Source organism: Tenrec ecaudatus, chromosome 3, assembly GCF_050624435.1.
Source record: "Tenrec ecaudatus isolate mTenEca1 chromosome 3, mTenEca1.hap1, whole genome shotgun sequence".
Lineage (NCBI taxonomy): Eukaryota > Metazoa > Chordata > Mammalia > Afrosoricida > Tenrecidae > Tenrec > Tenrec ecaudatus.
Window position 1 is genome coordinate 90,122,580 of NC_134532.1, and position 17,645 is coordinate 90,140,224.

Below are 17,645 nucleotides of genomic sequence, written 5' to 3' on the forward strand. Positions count from 1 at the left end.
TTGGTTCAAATTGGTCTTCAGTGTCCAAAACAAAGACATGGATATTAAATTTACTTGTATTGAACTGGCAGGCCAATCAATTAATTAACAGAATACAAACTATTACATGACAAAATTAGAAATAAAATGTTTCAATAAAAGTGAAAACCAAGTTATTTCTAAAGGAATATATGTTTCTATGCATTTAACACATTCAAGCCAGAAGCACTCATAAAATAGATCAGAAGACTTCAAACTAGTTGTCCTAGAAAACAATCAGGTTTGGCGATCATAAAAACTACATGGAAATATCATGGGATCACATGTCGCGAAGTAGAACATGGTGCTTGGAAAAAGTAAACTCACTGAAAAAGAACCACCCTCCCATTAGATGGATTGACACAGGCTGAAACCGTGGGCTCAAATGTAACAACTGTGGGGATGGCAGAGGACCAGCAGTCCTGTAAAGAAGATCACTGAGTTGAACTGACTTGATGGAACCTAACATTATCTCTATCCTGAATAAGAACATAGTAATCAAACCAAACTCTCCAAACTCACTGACATCCCATCAAGACTGTAAATCTTTGTTACAGTCCTTTCTCCAGACCCAGCAGCTTGGGTCTGAACCCACCACCCACAGTGTCACCAGGGTTCAGTTGGGCTGCTAACCAACTGATCAGCAGTTTGAATCCACCAGCTGCTATGTGGGAGACGTGGCTTTCTAACCCAGTAAACAGCCTCAGAAACCCAAGGGGTAGTTCTACCCTGTCCTATAGGGTTGCTATGAATTGGAACTCAATGGATGGTTGTGTTGTTTTTGGTCCCCAAATAAGCTATCATGTAACTTTTCTTTCAGTAACTAAATTGTTTATTTTAAACCAGATGGGAGGTATACTATACATGTTTTACTATCTATCACATTGTATCTTAGTTTACTTTCACTGTCTAGCAAGGTGGTCAGTAAGCAGGATCATCTAGCTAAACATAACTGAAATATTAAAAACTAAGCTTGGGATTTGTATCTGACAGCACAGTAGTCTAAGTAAAATATGAATCTAATAAATTGTGTGAATGACCAATTTATAGGAAAAAAAATCAAATTTGGTAAGTTAAAATCCAAAAACAGATTTAAATGTTATGTAAACTTATTATCAAAGGAAGAGGAGTTGAAAGGAGAATGCGATCAAGAATGAGCATCTTGAATACTAATAGTATTCTATTTCTAAAGAATAATACTAAATACACAATATATAATAAGTAATACTTATATTCATTTCTATAATTTCAGAGATATATGTGTATTTTATGTGCATACAGATAAAATTACTGTATATACTCGAGGCACCTAATTTTACCACAAAAACTGCATTAAAAATGTGCTGGAAAACTCGGCTTATATTCAGGTCGGCTTATACTTGAATGTATATGGTATTAGGAAAGACTAATGTAGTAAAAAATTTTTGAGCAAGTAGGGCCAATAAGTGAAACTCTTGTGGGAAGGAAAGAACTGTACTTGCTGCTGTGGGAAGGAAAGAATTGTACTTGCTGGGCGGCTGGAGAGACCAACATTAATCAGACCATATTGCCCAAACTTATTGCCCCTTAAAATTTCAGTAAATAGTCTGACTCATGTGACCAAGTGGATTATATTCATGTAAGCATTATCTACTGTTTCATTAAAATATACTCTGTAAATACTGAGTTTTACAAAAGCTACACAATAGAAAATATTTATGGGACTTTCCCCTTAACAAAGTGGAAAAATGTTTCAAAATATTGCTGGTCGTAATAAAGTCATTTGATACAAACTATTTCATGTAACAGAAAACAAAAAGGACTAGGCAATAAAAATCACTCCCTGCCACTGAGTTGATGCCAACTCATAGCGACCCTAGAAGACAAGGTAGATCTGCCCCCTGTGAGTTTCCCAGACTGTAACTGTTAACAGTCCTGCAGAGTAGGTGGTTTCACTGACCTTGCAGTTCACAGCCCAGTGCAAAACCACTTTATTATAAATCATGAGACATTTAAAATCATAAAATCAAGAAAGGAATTTTTTTGTTATCCTGACTACATAAAAACTATGAAATATTTGGCTTCAATACAAAAATGGAAATGTAAAATTTAACAGAAATAGTATCTGCAATATGATACCTGTTTTATTTCAAAAGAATCAAAAATGCCCCATTCTACCTAGACAGTGAGAAAAATTTTCAGCTAAAACAAGTAAAATGTGGCCACAAAGAATTTTGAACTGTATTTCTTCAGACTTTAGAAGGAAAATATTTTTATTTCAGACTTCAACACCTTGAACTTTAACTCAAAAAGAACTGTCCAATTTTTATTGACTTTCTAAAATCTTTCAGCTCAATTGCTCACAGGGATAAATAATGGATAAAGTTTATATTTAATATTGGGGGCCTCTATGATATTTATGTTATCTATATTTTGTCACTTTATTAACAGAAAATTTGTGTTTGATGTAGTTGGAATGCTTATGTACATGTGATCAATATTAAAATTTAACCTCATCACAAACTATTTGACAACTACATTAGATAACAGGACTTAAGAATATGAGATATGAAATATAATACGGAGTAATTTCTTAGCATTACAACATGGACCTAAGAGGTCAGTCACTTTTTCATATGGAAGATTTTCCTCCCCACACTCTTGTTCTTTTGTCTCAATTACTGCCCATAGAAAAGGGCACTGATCACTGACTTTGGAAAAGGAACTACAAAGCCAGCACCCATCCCCTCACTTTCTTTGCAAGCTGTTACTCTTATTTGCTAGGTGCCTAGAAAATCATTTACTACTCATAGCAATCCTACATGACAGATTAAGACTGCTGGATAGGTTTTTTTATCTCGTGAGAAAGATGAAGCTGTCTGCTCCCATAGAGACTTGTCATCTTGGAAAGCCTATCTGGGATCATGACGGGTCCAAATTGACTAAAGGATAGTGGTTAGTTTTGGTTTTTCGAAGGGGGTTAGACAAGGAACAAAGAAGAATGTTTAATGGATCCGATTGCCAGATCTTTCTTCAGCAAATGGGCACTGAACTGTTGCATGAGAGCCCACAGAAGCAAGCATGCTGGTCTGTCTCATGCCATCAACCTCCTCTTTGCAGAACCGTACCAGGAGCAGTATGATGATGGACCATTATGAAACACCAACTGGGAGGGCAAGCGCATATAACTCCAAGTTCAAAATAAGGAAGCCTTTTGTTCTACTCCCTTGAACCTAGTCTTTTGAACAGTTATAGAGATGATGCTGATCTTTTTTATTTAAATAAATATATCAGGGTTACAGATGAATATCTTTAAAAAAAAAAGATATATTGACGACCAAATACGAAAAGGAATTCAATCATACTAATACACACATAAAGGCTAAAAAAAATATTTTCCAGTGATCAGATTGGCATAAGTATCAGTCAGCTTGCAAAGAAATGGAAAATTCTCTTCCAGTGTTGGTAAAAATACAAAACGGGATATAATCTTCTAAGGAAATAATGTATCATTTAAAATGTATGGCTGGCTATCTAAAATGCAACTATTGGTCTCTCCCAGTCCAGAGAAAAGAGTGATGAAAACTGAGGATATATAGAAACAATTAGCTCAATGAATTATTAATGGACCACATAAATATCAGTCTCTATGACCCAGAGAGCAGAACTAGATAGTGCTCAGCTACCACTACCAACTGATCTGAAAAGGATCACATCAAAAAGCTATGGATAGATTAGGAGCAAGTGTAGAATAAAACGCAAAATCATAGCAGGCTTACTGGTCAGTAAGAGACTGTTAAACCCAAGACTATGGCCCTTCGTCACCCTTCAAGTCTGTAACTGAATTCACTCCTATGGCTCAATTTTCAGCAACACAACTGACAGGTCTATAAGGGAAATAACAACATTAGAGAGGCACACACATTTTAGAATAATCAACCATTTAAAATCACAAGGGGATTCCCCAGACAGCTGAGAGAGAGCTCAGTGTGGCTTCTACTCCTCTAAGAGTTACGATTGCGGACACTCACGGGGGAGGTCTGCCTTGTCCTATGGGGTGCTGTGAGCGGCTCTAACAATGACGGTGGGGGCGGGAGGGGTTGGTTATAGCAATGACCACTCTTCAGTGTGCCTGTACACATGACAGGGCGTGTGAGCACAGAAAACACCTGAAGTCAAGGGCTCAAGCAGAAAGCAAATGCTTTGAGAATGATGATGGCAACAAATGTACAAATATGCTTGACACAATGGATGGGTGTATGGATTGTGATAAGAGTTGTACGAGCCCCCAATAAAATGATTTTTAAAAAATCACAAGGCGGGGCACTTACTCAAGTTTAGAAGCATTAGGAAAGGAGGAATGAAAAAAACAGGAAGGAGTAGAATGTGATGTTACATTAATGGGATTACAATGAGATCTGTGTTATGAATATAAAACTAATGATCTACTCTACTCTGTAAACCTTCAATATGAACATAAAACTAATAATCTACCCCTCCCCCGAGAATAATTTGTTTCAAAGGAATACATTGATTCTACAGCTCCGGGAGAGGGACATGTCTGATTGGAGCACATGGGAGCAGATGAAGGGGAAGGAGGAGAGAGTGGAGCACAGCCTGGCCCACCAGGCCATGAGGATGATGTTCCTGATTGGAGCAGCCAGTCCACAGAGAGAACATGGCTGGCCCCACTATGGGACATGAAGCCCCTCACTGACCCATGGCGCTACAGGGGACAGCACTAGAGACACATTGTGGGAATTGCACCTGACCTGATCCCACCACACCAAGGCGAAGCGCTGGGGGAGTGCAGCGGAACAGCGGGCGGGGAATGGGTGGCGGGGTCCCCAGGCAGTGCTGGGGGTGAACTTTAGGGCCAGGGCGTGGTACCCCAACAGACTGGACTGGGAAACACTCCTAAGGGCCAACCAACGATCCTTGAACTGATTACAAGCTTTTCTTTCTAGAAAAAACAAAACAAACTAATAATCTACTACTCTGTAAATCTTCACCCAATTCACAAATTTTTTAAATAATATTTTCCCATGAAAATTTGAGTCCCTCCTTTGAGAATGATTGGGGCAGGGAATGTATGGATGTGCTTTATACAATTGGTGTATGTATATGAATGGATTGTGATAAGAGTTGTATGATTCCCTAATAAAATGTAAAAAAAGAAAAGAGGAGAAAATGATTAGGGCAAAGAATGTACAGATGTGCTTTATACAACTGATGTATGTATATGTATGAACTGTGATAAGAGTTGTATGAGCCCCTAATAAATTGTTAGAAATAAAAAAAAGAAAATTTGAGTCCCTCATATTTATTCCCTAAAACGCTTTAGGCTTTTAAAAAGTTATTGATAAGGCTATTTCATTTCTGGGGATCAAAACAAGGTAAATATATATGCATATACAATACTGCATTTTCCTCAGTGACATTTAAATAAACTCTATGATCATTCATACAAAGCCTAAACTGACGACCACCCAAGACTGTAAAAAATCCCCATCTCAGGATAGCTGAACTATGGTACATTTACACAAGAATAATTTAACATTTTTAGAAATAAATCTGTGTTACGATAAAAAGGTTTTAAACACTTCACATATATGGCGGTAAAACTAGCCTAACAAAAGAAACCATTCACAAACAACGATGTATAAATTACCAAGGGCATATGAGGGAGGGGGGAATGGGGAGGGAGGAGGGGGAAAAAAAAAAGAGGACCTGATGCAAGGGGCTTAAGTGGAGAGCAAATGCCTTGAGAATGATTGGGGCAGGGAATGTATGGATGTGCTTTATACAATTGATGTATGTATATGTATGGATTGTGGTAAGAGTTGTATGAGTCCCTAATAAAATGTAAAAGAAGAAAAGAGAAAAAAATGATTAGGGCAAAGACTGTACAGATGTGCTTTATACAATTGATGTATGTATATATATGAACTGTGAAAAGAATTGTATGAGCCCCAATAAATTGTTAAAATTAAAAAAAAAAAAAAAAGAAAGAAACCATTCACTTTTCAACAAATATGGAAATTGACTTTTTGTCATTAGAGAAAATCTAAAACTGAAAAAGTAAACCAAACGAGGAAGAAAACTATACACCAAAATAAAACAAAACTGAATACTTTATGGCAACTCAGTGTGACTTTCTGAAGCCTAACTCCTTTTTTTTTTTTAATTTTAACAATTAGGGGCTCATACAATTCTTATCACAGTTCATACATATACATACAACAATTGTATAAAGCACATCTGTACAGTCTTTGCCCTAATCATTTTTTTCTCCTCTTTTCTTTTTTTACATTTTATTAGGGACCCATACAACTCTTATCACCATCCATACATATACATACATCAATTGTATAAAGCACATCCATACATTCCCTGCCCCAATCATTCTCAAGGCATTTGCTCTCCACTTAAGCCCCTTGCATCAGGTCCTCTTTTTTTTTTTCCCCCTCCCTCCCCTTTCCCCCCTCCCTCATGTGCCCTTGGTAATTTATACATCGTTATTTTGTCATATCTTGCCCTATCCGGAGTCTCCCTTCCCCCCTTCTCTGCTGTCCCTCTCCCAGGGAAGAGGTCACATGTGGATTCTTGTAATCAGTTCCCCCTTTCCAACCCACTCACCCTCCACTCTCCCAGCATCGTCCCTCACACCCTTGGTCCTGAAGGTATCATCCACCCTGGATTCCCTGTACCTCCAGCCCTCATATGTACAGTGTACAGCCTCTGTCCCATCCAGCCCTGCAAGGTAGAATTCGGATCATGGTAGTTGGGGGGAGGAAGCATCCAGGATCTGGGGGAAAGCTGTGTTCTTCATCGGTACTACCTCGCAGCCTAATTAACCCATCTCCTGTCCTAAAAGCCTCTATGAGGGGATCTCCATTGGCCGACACTTGGGCCTTGGGTCTCCACTCTGCACTTCCCCCTTCATTTAATATGGTATATATATATACATATACATATACACATATATACACATACATACACACACTTATATCGTTGTTTAAGCCTAACTCTTTACAGGAGCTTTTAAAAGTCCCATCTTTTTCTAGGGAGGCACCTGGTGGTTTGGATCTGCTAAATTTGCAGCCCCAACTCCCAGCGACCAAACCACCATGTCTCCTTAAACTACACACAGACATTGTATATTACACACACACACAGAGAAATATAACATAAACAAAATTAAGCTAATATTTAAAAAGTAATGTAACTTTAAGCAAGCTGTTTTTGAAGCCCCTTTACATATAAAGATACATAAATATGTGATCTTCATTCCTCTACTTTTCAGACATCAATTATTAGGTACAATTTCAGGCACAATATAATTTGAAAGTATTCCAATACCTATTAAATATTACTCTAAATCCTGGAAATCTAGAATAAGGAAATCACTCTAAATAGATATATTTTTAACCCAGATATAAAAAACAAAAACTGCAATAGGGGCTATTTCACTCACTTATAATCTTAACAACCTTTAGCAAGGTTTTTATTAATAAAATGCATTAATACAAGTAATCCTCAAATTATAACAAGTTTGAGTTATGAAAAACTGCACAACTGTGTGGTTTTATACATGTGTGAGCTATATATGGTATATGTAATGTTACAGCACACAATTTGCTAGTGTTATTCTCATGCCAGAGATCAGATTTATATAGTTACTGGTAACAAAAGGTAATAATAATGAAGATATCTTTAAAAATTAGGTATTTGATTTACAATAGTTGTTAAACTGAGATCTGTGGTAAATTAAGGATTACCCCTAGTATCATTATCTCACATTTTATTTAAGTAAATGAAATGTAGCACAACGTCACTTTGCTGCAATGCTTAAAAAAAATAGAAAAAAAATAAAAACCACTTAGTTTTCAAATTCTGAGTGCCATTTTTACAGTAGCTATTTGACAAGAAATTACTCTGGGGTCCAACAACTCCAGTTCTCAGCATCTGCCTGTCATATCTAGTGCTGCAATAATAGAAATGCCACCAGTGAATGGCTTTAACAAGAAACCTATTTTTCTGCATAAGCTTTGAGTTCAAAGGTGCCACTCTAAGTAAGCGAGGCTCTCGTTGGGGTGTACTTATCTCTTCTGTACTTCACCAACAATCTTCATGCGATTTGGCATCTTTACTCATCTTTTGCTAAATTAAAGTACCGTATATACTCGAATATAAGCCGAGGTACCTAATTATTACCTGGGAAACCAGAAAAACTGATTAACTCGAGTATAAGCCTAGGGTGGAAAATGTAGAAGCTATTGGTGAGATTCAATAATCAAAACAAATGAAAATAAAATTACTAACAATTAAGATATCAGAGGGGTGATGTATTTTAAATATTTATTTTAAATAAAAAACATAAATAAAAGGACAAGTCATTTAATATTAGTAAACCAGCAAAAAGTGGAAAATAGATTCAACAAAAACAATAAGGTATCACAATGATACCTTAAGAGTAACCGAGCTACAATGTAAAGAGTTAAAATCCTTCAAAACTGGATTCCTTATCATCATCTGTATCCCAATGCAGAGCTTCAGCTGATATGAGCTCATCATAGATGCTGTCCTCACTGAGATCGCTGTCATCACCATCACTGCTGTCATTTTCATACAAAGCGCAGTCTTCACTGCCATCCACAGCATTACTACTACATTTCTGGAAGGCACGTCGCACCATGTCTTCTGGGATGTCTTCCCATGCATCTTGAACCCACTTTGCTATTAAAGCTATGTCAGGCTTCATGAGATTTCTCCTTTTGTTAGTCGGGCTTGACCAGATGACATCCATTCATACCACACCCTTTGCACATGGTCTTTAAAAGGCTTATTCAAAGATATACATCATAGGACGGCTCTGATTGGTTAGAAGTGAGTAAACAAACATTCAAAGTCCTGCAGTGTCAGCGGGGCTTAGAATGAACAGCGGAGGAATGGCAATCACCCAGGGGATAACGCTTGTCCTGTTACCTGGGGGGGGGGGGGGAGAGGGAGGAGTGAGATGTTACACCTCACCAGGGTGCCACTGACCCATGTATAAGCCAAACAAAAATGTGCCAAAAAACTCAGCTTATACACGAATATATATACGGTACTTTATATCTCAAAAAAGAATGACTTAAAAAGCACACCCTCAACCCTACCTATTAACATAAGAGACAATCTAATGACTAATCCCAAATGGGATTACAACCATAGGGTAGGATTTATAATATATTTAAGGGGACAAATTTCAATCCATAACACTGCCCAAGAAAAAGTCATGTACGTGTGTGTAAGACTTGTTTAAAAATCCTTAAGACTGCTTAAATAATAAATATGGCTAAACCAGAGGATGTACACTGGAAACACAGGGAATCCAGGACAGATGATTCCCTTCAGGACCAGTGGTAGAGTGGCGATACTGGGAGGGTAGAGAGAGGGTGGGTTGGAAAGGGGGAACCAATTACAAGGATATGCATGTCACCTCCTCCCTGAGGGACAGACAACAGAAAAGTGGGTGAAGGGAGATGTCGGACAGAGCAAGATATGACAAAATAATAATTTCTAAATTAGCAAGGGTTCATGAGGGAGGGGGCAGTGGGGAGGAAGGAGAAAAATGAGGAGCTAATGCCAGGGTGGAGAGCAAATGTTTTGAGAAGGATGAGGGCAATGAATGTATAAATGTGCTTTACATAATTGATGGATTGCGATAAGAGTTGTATGAGCAACAAAAAAAAGTTGTATGAGTCCCTAATAAAACGATTTTTTTTAAAGTGCCTAGCTGCTAACCAAAAGGCAGTCTGCTTTCCTACAGACCACAGTTTTGGAAACCCTACAAGGCAATTCTCTTCTGCTCTGTATGGCGGCTTTGAGTGGGCATCAACTTGACTGGCATTGGATTTAGGTTTAGGAATGGCTACTGAATGAGTGGTGTCCTAACTTTAGTCATTGAAATGATCTGGTATTCTGGGAAAACATTTGTGATAGAATAATGGTCAAGGAAAGAGCAGTCAAGGGATGGAAAGACACAGGTATACAGGGTAAATATCTTTAGAGGACTGAAAAGCAGGAAAGTTACTTTGAGGGCTAAGATATTTCTAACCTAAGCCATGGTATTCTCCGTTGCATCAAATGCATACGAAAGTTGGACAATAAGAAAGAAGAATCTATACATTTGAATTGTGGTGCAGGAGAAGAATACTGAAAGTACCAAGGACAAACCAATCTGTCTTGGAAGAAGTAAGGCCAGAGTGCTCCTTAGAGGCAAGGATAGCAAGACTTCATCTTACATACTTTGGGTATGTATCAGGACAGGCCAGTCCCTGTAGAAGGTCTTCATGCTTTGTAAAGCAGGGTAGCATAAAAGGCCCTCAACAAGACGATTGGCAAAGTAGCTGCAACAATGGGCTCAAGCATAGGAAGATTATGAAGAAGGGCAGGACTGCATAGTATTTTTTTCTGTTTTGCCTAAGGACTCAACTGGACAGCACTTAACAAGAACATTAACAGGCGCTAATGCCAATGGGAAATGCTCAGGGTTGAGTTGTTTATCAAAAACCGTTACAAAGTTTTGTCAAGTCTGCTAATGAATTCCCAAAGGGCATACCACTGTGCTATAGCCTCAACCAGAAGGCATTCAGTTTAAGCTGTAGGTCCACAAACCCAGTTCCCTGAATTAAGTGCCCAAGTACCTCACTCCACTTCCATCAGTCAGGAAGGCCAGCTTCCCCAGTTTAGTGCCCACAGGCACCTTACTGAACAAAAGCACTCAAGCTTTACTTGCTCTGTGAATTGGGAAGTGCATCACTCCAGGAAAACTTGGTTCACCATTATTCACAGGTGAATCCTTTCAGTATCTTCCCCTACCTTCTTACTAGATCCATGGTTGTTTGGCTAAGAGAAGAGCCACATTAAATAACACTGGCCTTGCATGGGGGACATCAAAAGGTCTATCTTTTTATATGGAAACGTATTTGGGTATCATTTATCAATTTATGTAGTATTGTTTTGCTAGGATAATAACAATAAGCTAACTTGAGGTTCTGAGATGACAGTATTGGGCGGTAATGGTTGTCAAGATGCAAGCATTTTTATGTACCATTTCTCCATGAATGAAAGGATAAATTTTATATGCTAAATGCAACCATGAATCCCTTACCATTTCAGTGGAGACTGTCCAAAATAAATAAAACTACCCGAATATACTTGAGTATAAGCTGACCCAAATATCAGCCGAGGCACCTAATTGTATCACAAAAACTGCATTAAAAATGTGCTGGAAAACTCGGCTTATACATGAGTAGGTACGGTAATTTAAACATGGTTAGGACAGATTGTGGGAAAGTTCTTTCTGGTCCCATTGAATTCAAGACAGCAGTCTCACTATTCTAGGCTTCTTGGTTGGCTTAGAGCTGGAGAGGGCCTTGTTCCAAAATTTATCTGGATCACCAGAGAGGCAATACACAGGCCAGAACTATCCTAAAATAGAAGACTCACATGGGTTAAGGAGCAAAAATCTGCCTCATTTAGAAGTGCAGACTTTAATGTCCTGAAACACATCCCTACACATTTGCTATATTTGTTTGCCACCTCTTTAAAAAAAAACTATCTGGCACAATTTTGTAGGCGATTCCTTAGCCACATTAACAGAGTGGCAGCATATCCACATTTGGCAGAACAGATCTGATTTAGGTCTGCTATCCCAGGATAATTAATAGTATACTTTTTCTTGTTCAACAGTATTCTGGTTGGCAAGATTAATAATGCAGGCACCCTACTAATAGGCACTGAAGACTTCCTGATGTATGTGCACCTGTTTTGAACCTGTCAGACCTTTGTCCCTATTTCATTCATTATTCTTGAAGATGCAAAGTTGCTTAGGAAAATAGGAAGCCAGATCACTGAAGTTACAGATAGCTCCCTGTTATTTAGAACTGGAAAAATGAGTCCATCCACTTAATTTGCAAGGCCCTGGAGTCTTGTCAGAAGTCAAGTAGTTAGTAACAACACCCAAACTAGACTCAAACTCTCATATCAACCCACTTTACACTACCATCTAAGTTACCTAAAAAGTTTCACTGCATATAGAAGTCCTGGTTAAACAGTGGAGTCAAATGGGTCTGCAGACTGGTATTCCAACAGGCATAAAAAAGGATCCCAAGGAATGCAGAAAAAGTTGCTTACATACGCTAGCAAAACTTGTATCACCATACCACACACTAAGCATCACCTTGTTCTTATTTTCAAATGAAAATTATTCTTGCCATTAGTTGCAATGACCCTGTAAGTGCAAAAAAGATTCTGACGTTTCAGAAGCTATACCCCAGGCCTGTTTTCTTAGGTGTCTCCCTCCAGCTGAGGTGGAAGCACCAATCTTTCGGCTAAATCAAGAATTTAGCCATTTGTGACACCAAGGAACTTCCTCCAAGATTAAGATCCATCTCACCCCAATGAAATGATCAGTAAATCAATTAATTCACTTGTTAAAATATCACCAGGTTATCTTCAATTAAAATTTCAATCAAGAAAAAAAGAGTTCATTGGGTGTAGGCTACTGAATATGTTTAACTCTATTGAAATCCATAAGTAGAGAGATAAAAGCAGTAATGTACAAATGATTTATAGGGTTTATGCTAATTTTTACTATTTTCCCAAAGGTGTTCTCCTCAGTCAGTAAAAGGAGAGAAACATGGATCTAAATTAGAAGGGAAATGGCAATAAACTTAGGAGAAATTTTTTTAGTAATTTTTGTTTGTTTTACCAAGAATTATTGACCTGTTTCCAAGCAAAAAGCTAAGGAACAGTTAGTTCACCATCTATCTAATTTTATTGGAGAATTCCTCTAGTGAAATCTTGCTAACAAAAAAAAAAATCTTGGTAACACACTACCAACAGAATGTGTCCATAATAATCATCTAACATTTATAATTTATCACTTATTCTCAGAACCCTGGTATTTTTTCTTTAACACCCTCAGATTTTCCCTATTCCCCTCTAAACCTCTAATTTTAAGAAAAAGTGAAACAAGGAGCTTTAATTTCCATATAAAAATACCAACTAACTTAATAAACACTAAGAAGTCAAAACTGCAAGCTGCCTTGTAGCATTTCCATTAAAAAATGTTTTTGTAACTTTTTAAAACTGCAGTTGCTACAACCAAAATAATGCCCCCAGGGGCTGCAGTAACCTGGTCAGCATTGCCAGTGCAGTGGCATAATCTCATTCTCCAGTAGCTAAAGGGAAGGGGCGCTGTCAGACGACTACCCTTTACCTAATGGGCAGTTCACCCCACTCGCCATCTACTTCCCCGACAATCCTAACTCCAAGCATGGTCACTCCGAGTACATTTTCAATATTAAGGAATGCCCCTTTTCGCAAACCTCGAGGCTGGCAGCTCAATAAAATGCCACGCTTTCTCTGGCTCAGCCTTGCCTCAGCCCTCTTTAAAAAGCTCACTCGACCTTTACCCTCGGGTGAACTCCAATATCTACCCAAAGTCTGCTCCTTTCCCAAGCTGCTAACACGTGGGGCAACACGCAGTCGGGGCCGCGCCGCCTGCGCCCGCGGTGCCCCTACCAGGCCACCGAACCTGAGGTCCCACCTCTTCCTGCCGCTCTCTTCCCAGATGTCCATTTATGTAAATAAGCAGCGTGAGAGACACCTTGGAACCACATACCTCCGACTGTCAGGGAGGGAGGCCTGCCCCTCCCCCCGAGCCGTGCGCCCGATTCGCCACCACGCGCCGCCAGCCTGACTTGTCGCCGGTGCCCGCACCCTCCCTGCTCCCAGTTTCCGAGAAGAGGAGACACAGACCTGCCTCTGGGGTTTCCAGCGGAGACGGCGGCGGCTCTGTCCCGGCGGGGGGCAGGTGCTGGGGAGGCTTTTTGGTCCAGGGGTTCTCCTTGGGCGGCAGTGGCGGCAGCTTCTCCTCCCCGCCCGCCGCCGCCGCCGCCTCCTCCCGGGCGTCCTCGGCCGGCGGGTCCCATGGAGACTGCTCCGCGCCGAAGGGGCCCCCGGACCCGCGCGCCTTGTACGCCAGGTGCAGCGCTAGGGGCCTCACGGGCACCGCCGCCTGGGGCACACTGTGTCCCAGCACCGGGGCCGGCGACGGCTCTCCACGCGCCCCGGCACTGGTGGCAACCGCGGCCCTCTCCTCACTCGCCGCCTCGCCGCCCTCCCGTTCGGGCGCGGGCGGCTGCTCGGCCTGCCGGCTCGCCCCGACCGACAGCGACTCCCTCTCGGCGGTCGCTGCGGGCGGCTCCTCCCGAGGGCGAACGGCGGACACCGAGGGGCGAGCGGACAGGGTCTCCTTGCCCCAGCTGCCCCAGCCGGGGGGAGCCCGGGGCCAGGGCGCCCGGCTGGCCATCTCGCCGCCCGGGCACCGGCCGGCTCCGGCCTGGGGCAGAGAACCCGAGAGCCCGGCCGCCGTCGCCACCGCCGCCCGCGTCGGCCGAGGCCGTGCAGCGCCCGGCGTGCCGCCCCTCCCCGCGCCGAACGGAGCGCTAACCGCCCGCCGGCCCAGCCCGTCCGGGCGGCGCACGCCCCGAACCCTCCAACACGCGCCGGGCGCCGCAGCCAGGAGCCGCGAGCCCTCACCTGACGCGGGCAGAGGCGGAAGCGCGGTGAGCCGGGGCCGAAGGACCTCTAGCGGAGTGAGGGAGGCGCGCGCCGCGGGAGCCGGTAACTGCTCGAGGAGGCGGGGACAAGGGGGCGGGCCCGGGGCACAGGGCGGGGACGGGGGCGGGGCCTGACGGAGGAGCGTGACGTGGCTACTCCCGGCTCCGGCCCTCGACCAGGCCGCGGCCGCGCCGAGGGACCGAGGCTGGCGGGGCCCGCCCCGCCCCAGCGGCCCGCCGAGGGGAAGGGAGGGCCAACGGGGCGATTCCCCGTCTCACGGACGACGCTCGCCTGCGGGCGCAGGGGCGGGGCGCGCACCCAGCCTCTGTGACTGCCTCGGGTTCGCGCCTCCCTGGGGTGGCCGTCGGCGAGGGGCGGGGCGAACGGCGCACGAGGCTCCGGGCAGGCGGGGCCTGCCCTTTACCCTGAGGCGCTGGAGCGAACCTGCTCCCCGGCTGGGTGTCTCTGTCACCTGGCCTGGGCGACTGCCTAGTGGCCCGGCTGCCCATCCCACCTGCCGTGCACGCTGGCCGGGAGACTTTCCCCTGACTCCCAGGCCACCTGTAATCTTGAGCCGGGTCCAAATTGAAGAGGGTGTTATCTGTGGGTAACTTCATGAAACCTTTGCCCAGGCAGTTGGATTAGTGTTCCTTCCCGCCCCTGTCTCCACCCACTTCTTTAAATAGCCTTGAAGTACTTTTGAGTGAAACAAATCGTTATTTTGTTGGTTAAAAAAAACAAACAAACACGCCCTGATACTTTACTTGATTACAGAGAAAAGGTCATTGCAAGCTTTTTAGGTTTTTTTTTCTTCCTGGAATACTCAAAATCCAATGCTATAGATTCGATTCCGACTCGTAGTGACCCTCTACGACGGGGTTTCCTAAACTGCCCCTGTGGGTTTTGGAGTCTTTGTTATGGAAGTAGACAACCTCATCTTTTTCCCTGCCTGGTGATTTGAAACTGCTGACTTTGCAGTTAACAGCCCAATGTGTAACCCTTTATACCACCAGGGCTCCTTCCCGGAATAGATGTATTGTAAAATATTACTTAGGTCTTGGGGGCGTGCACGATGTGATAAGAGCTTTTACTTGACACTCGAGTTTGCTTGATAATTGCTTTTACGTGTGTGTATGGGAGCTGCCGTTTATGTTGCAGTGCAATGTTGCTAAGAGTAGATTTGCAGGTTAACAGTTTTTCTCTTAAAGAAGTGCCTGACCAAATGTGTATCCGACCAAAATCGTGTTATTTGCAATCACCTCCTATGCATGGGAATAAATGAGGAAGACATCCCCCCCCCAAAAAAAAGATGCTTTGAATTATGGCGTTTGCAAACCTATTTTGGAAGAAATGTAGCCAGAATGATTCTGGGAAGCATGATGGTAAGAATTCTCACCTCCGGTCCTTTGGACACTTCGTGTACTTTGGACATGATAGGGAGGGGGGGGGGGAACCTGTGAACAGGACCTCATGCTTGGTAAAGACTTTATTGTAAAGTAGAAGGTCAGCAAAAAAGAGAAAGCCGCTCAACAAGATGGATTGATACAGTGGCTGCAACAATGAGGACAGCACACAATTATCTCTTGCAAATAACCTCCATTTTCTTCTACTTATCCCTTACCTAGGGATAATAACATCTAGCCACCTCTTACCCAAAAAGCCCACTGCTGTGGAGTTGGTTTCAACTCCTAGAGGCCCTTTAGGACAGAGTAGAACTCCAAAGCATTTCCAAGGCTGTAAATCTTTATGGGAGCTGGCCGCCTCCAGAAAGCAGGGTGTGGCAGGTGGATTCAAACCACTCACCTTTGGTTTAGAAGACCCCATGCTTAACCCACTGTACCCCCAGAGCATGCCTCAGCCCTCAGGGTTAGACGCAGATTGTCATATCTTTGTCCTACGGTCAAGTGCTTAATCTCTGCACCACCAGGGCTTCTCAGAGGCTGGGGTGTTGTTAGGTACTCCAAATTAGTTTCCCCTCATAGGGAACAGAAGAAAGGAAACACTGCCTGGTGCTGTACCATCTTTATAATCATTGCTTGGTTAGAGCCCATTGTGTCAATCCACCTCATCAAAAGGCTTCTTCCTTTGTGCTGTTCCTCTACTTTACCAAGCACAATGTTCTTTTCCAAGGACTGGTAACTCTTTATAACATATCCAAAGTACATCAGTTAGGTTTCACCATCTTCCTTTCTACAGAACATTCTAACTGTACTTCTCAGACAGAGTTGTTTGTTGTTCTTCTGACGGTCCATGGTAATTTCAATATTTTTACCAAAACCATGAATTCACTGCCTAATTTTCACATGTACATGAAGCGATGGAAAATACCATGACTTGGGTTAGGTGCACTCAGAAGGACAGCTCTGCTTCTTAACAACTCTGAGGAGGTTTTGTGCAGCAGCTTTGCTCTACGCAATCTGTGTTACAGACAGCCAACTTTAACCAGATTTTACTTCCTTTTCCTCTCTTTCTGTGAAAGATATAAATTATTTAAATTCTAAAGATACATGAGATAATGAATATGTGTAAAATGCCTAAGAAAGCCTACAAACTCAATTGTGTTAGCTATTTTTATTACTTTTTAAATGAGTAGATTTAATTAGGATATTGTTGTAAGGTACCTTCTAATTAGTTTTTCTACTGATAGCAACCCTATGTGACAGATTAGAATGCCCCATAGGATTTCCTAGGCTGTAATCTTTATATTTACCAAGCTTTTCTGCTGGGTAGCTTCAAACTGCCAACCTTTGTGTTAGCAGCAATGTTTAACCATGCCACCAAAGCTCCTTTTTAATTAGGATTTAAAATCAAACAAACAAAAATAAAATCAACTTGTCATTGAGCTTACTCCAACCCATAGCAGCCATATAGGACAAAGTAGAACTTCTCCATAGGTTCCCCAAGGCTTTATATCTTTTCGGAAGCAGACTGCCACACTTTCTTCCACTCACCAAGCTGCTGGTGGGTTTGAATTGCCAAAATTATAATTAGCAGCTGAGAGCTTAACCACTGTACCACCAGGGCTCGTCTAA

The 17,645-nt window shown here is 42.2% G+C and overlaps 1 protein-coding gene across 7 annotated transcripts in view; it reads right to left on the reverse strand.

Annotated features, from left to right (window-relative positions):
* The window catches only part of LARP1B (La ribonucleoprotein 1B), a 95,248-nt gene extending 80,536 nt beyond the window's left edge, over positions 1–14,712 (reverse strand). Inside the window, exon 1 of one of the 7 annotated variants that reach the window (XM_075543814.1) lies at positions 14,593–14,712. Coding sequence is in view for 6 of the 7 variants with exons in the window: in XM_075543811.1 (XP_075399926.1) it covers positions 13,810–14,362 (553 nt within the window). In the remaining variant the exon portion in view is untranslated. Of the gene's footprint in view, positions 1–13,809; positions 14,572–14,592 lie in introns of those variants that run through there. The other 6 variants (XM_075543811.1, XM_075543813.1, XM_075543817.1 and 3 more) reach the window with 6 other exon arrangements.
* Between the last annotated feature and the right edge of the window lie 2,933 nt (positions 14,713–17,645).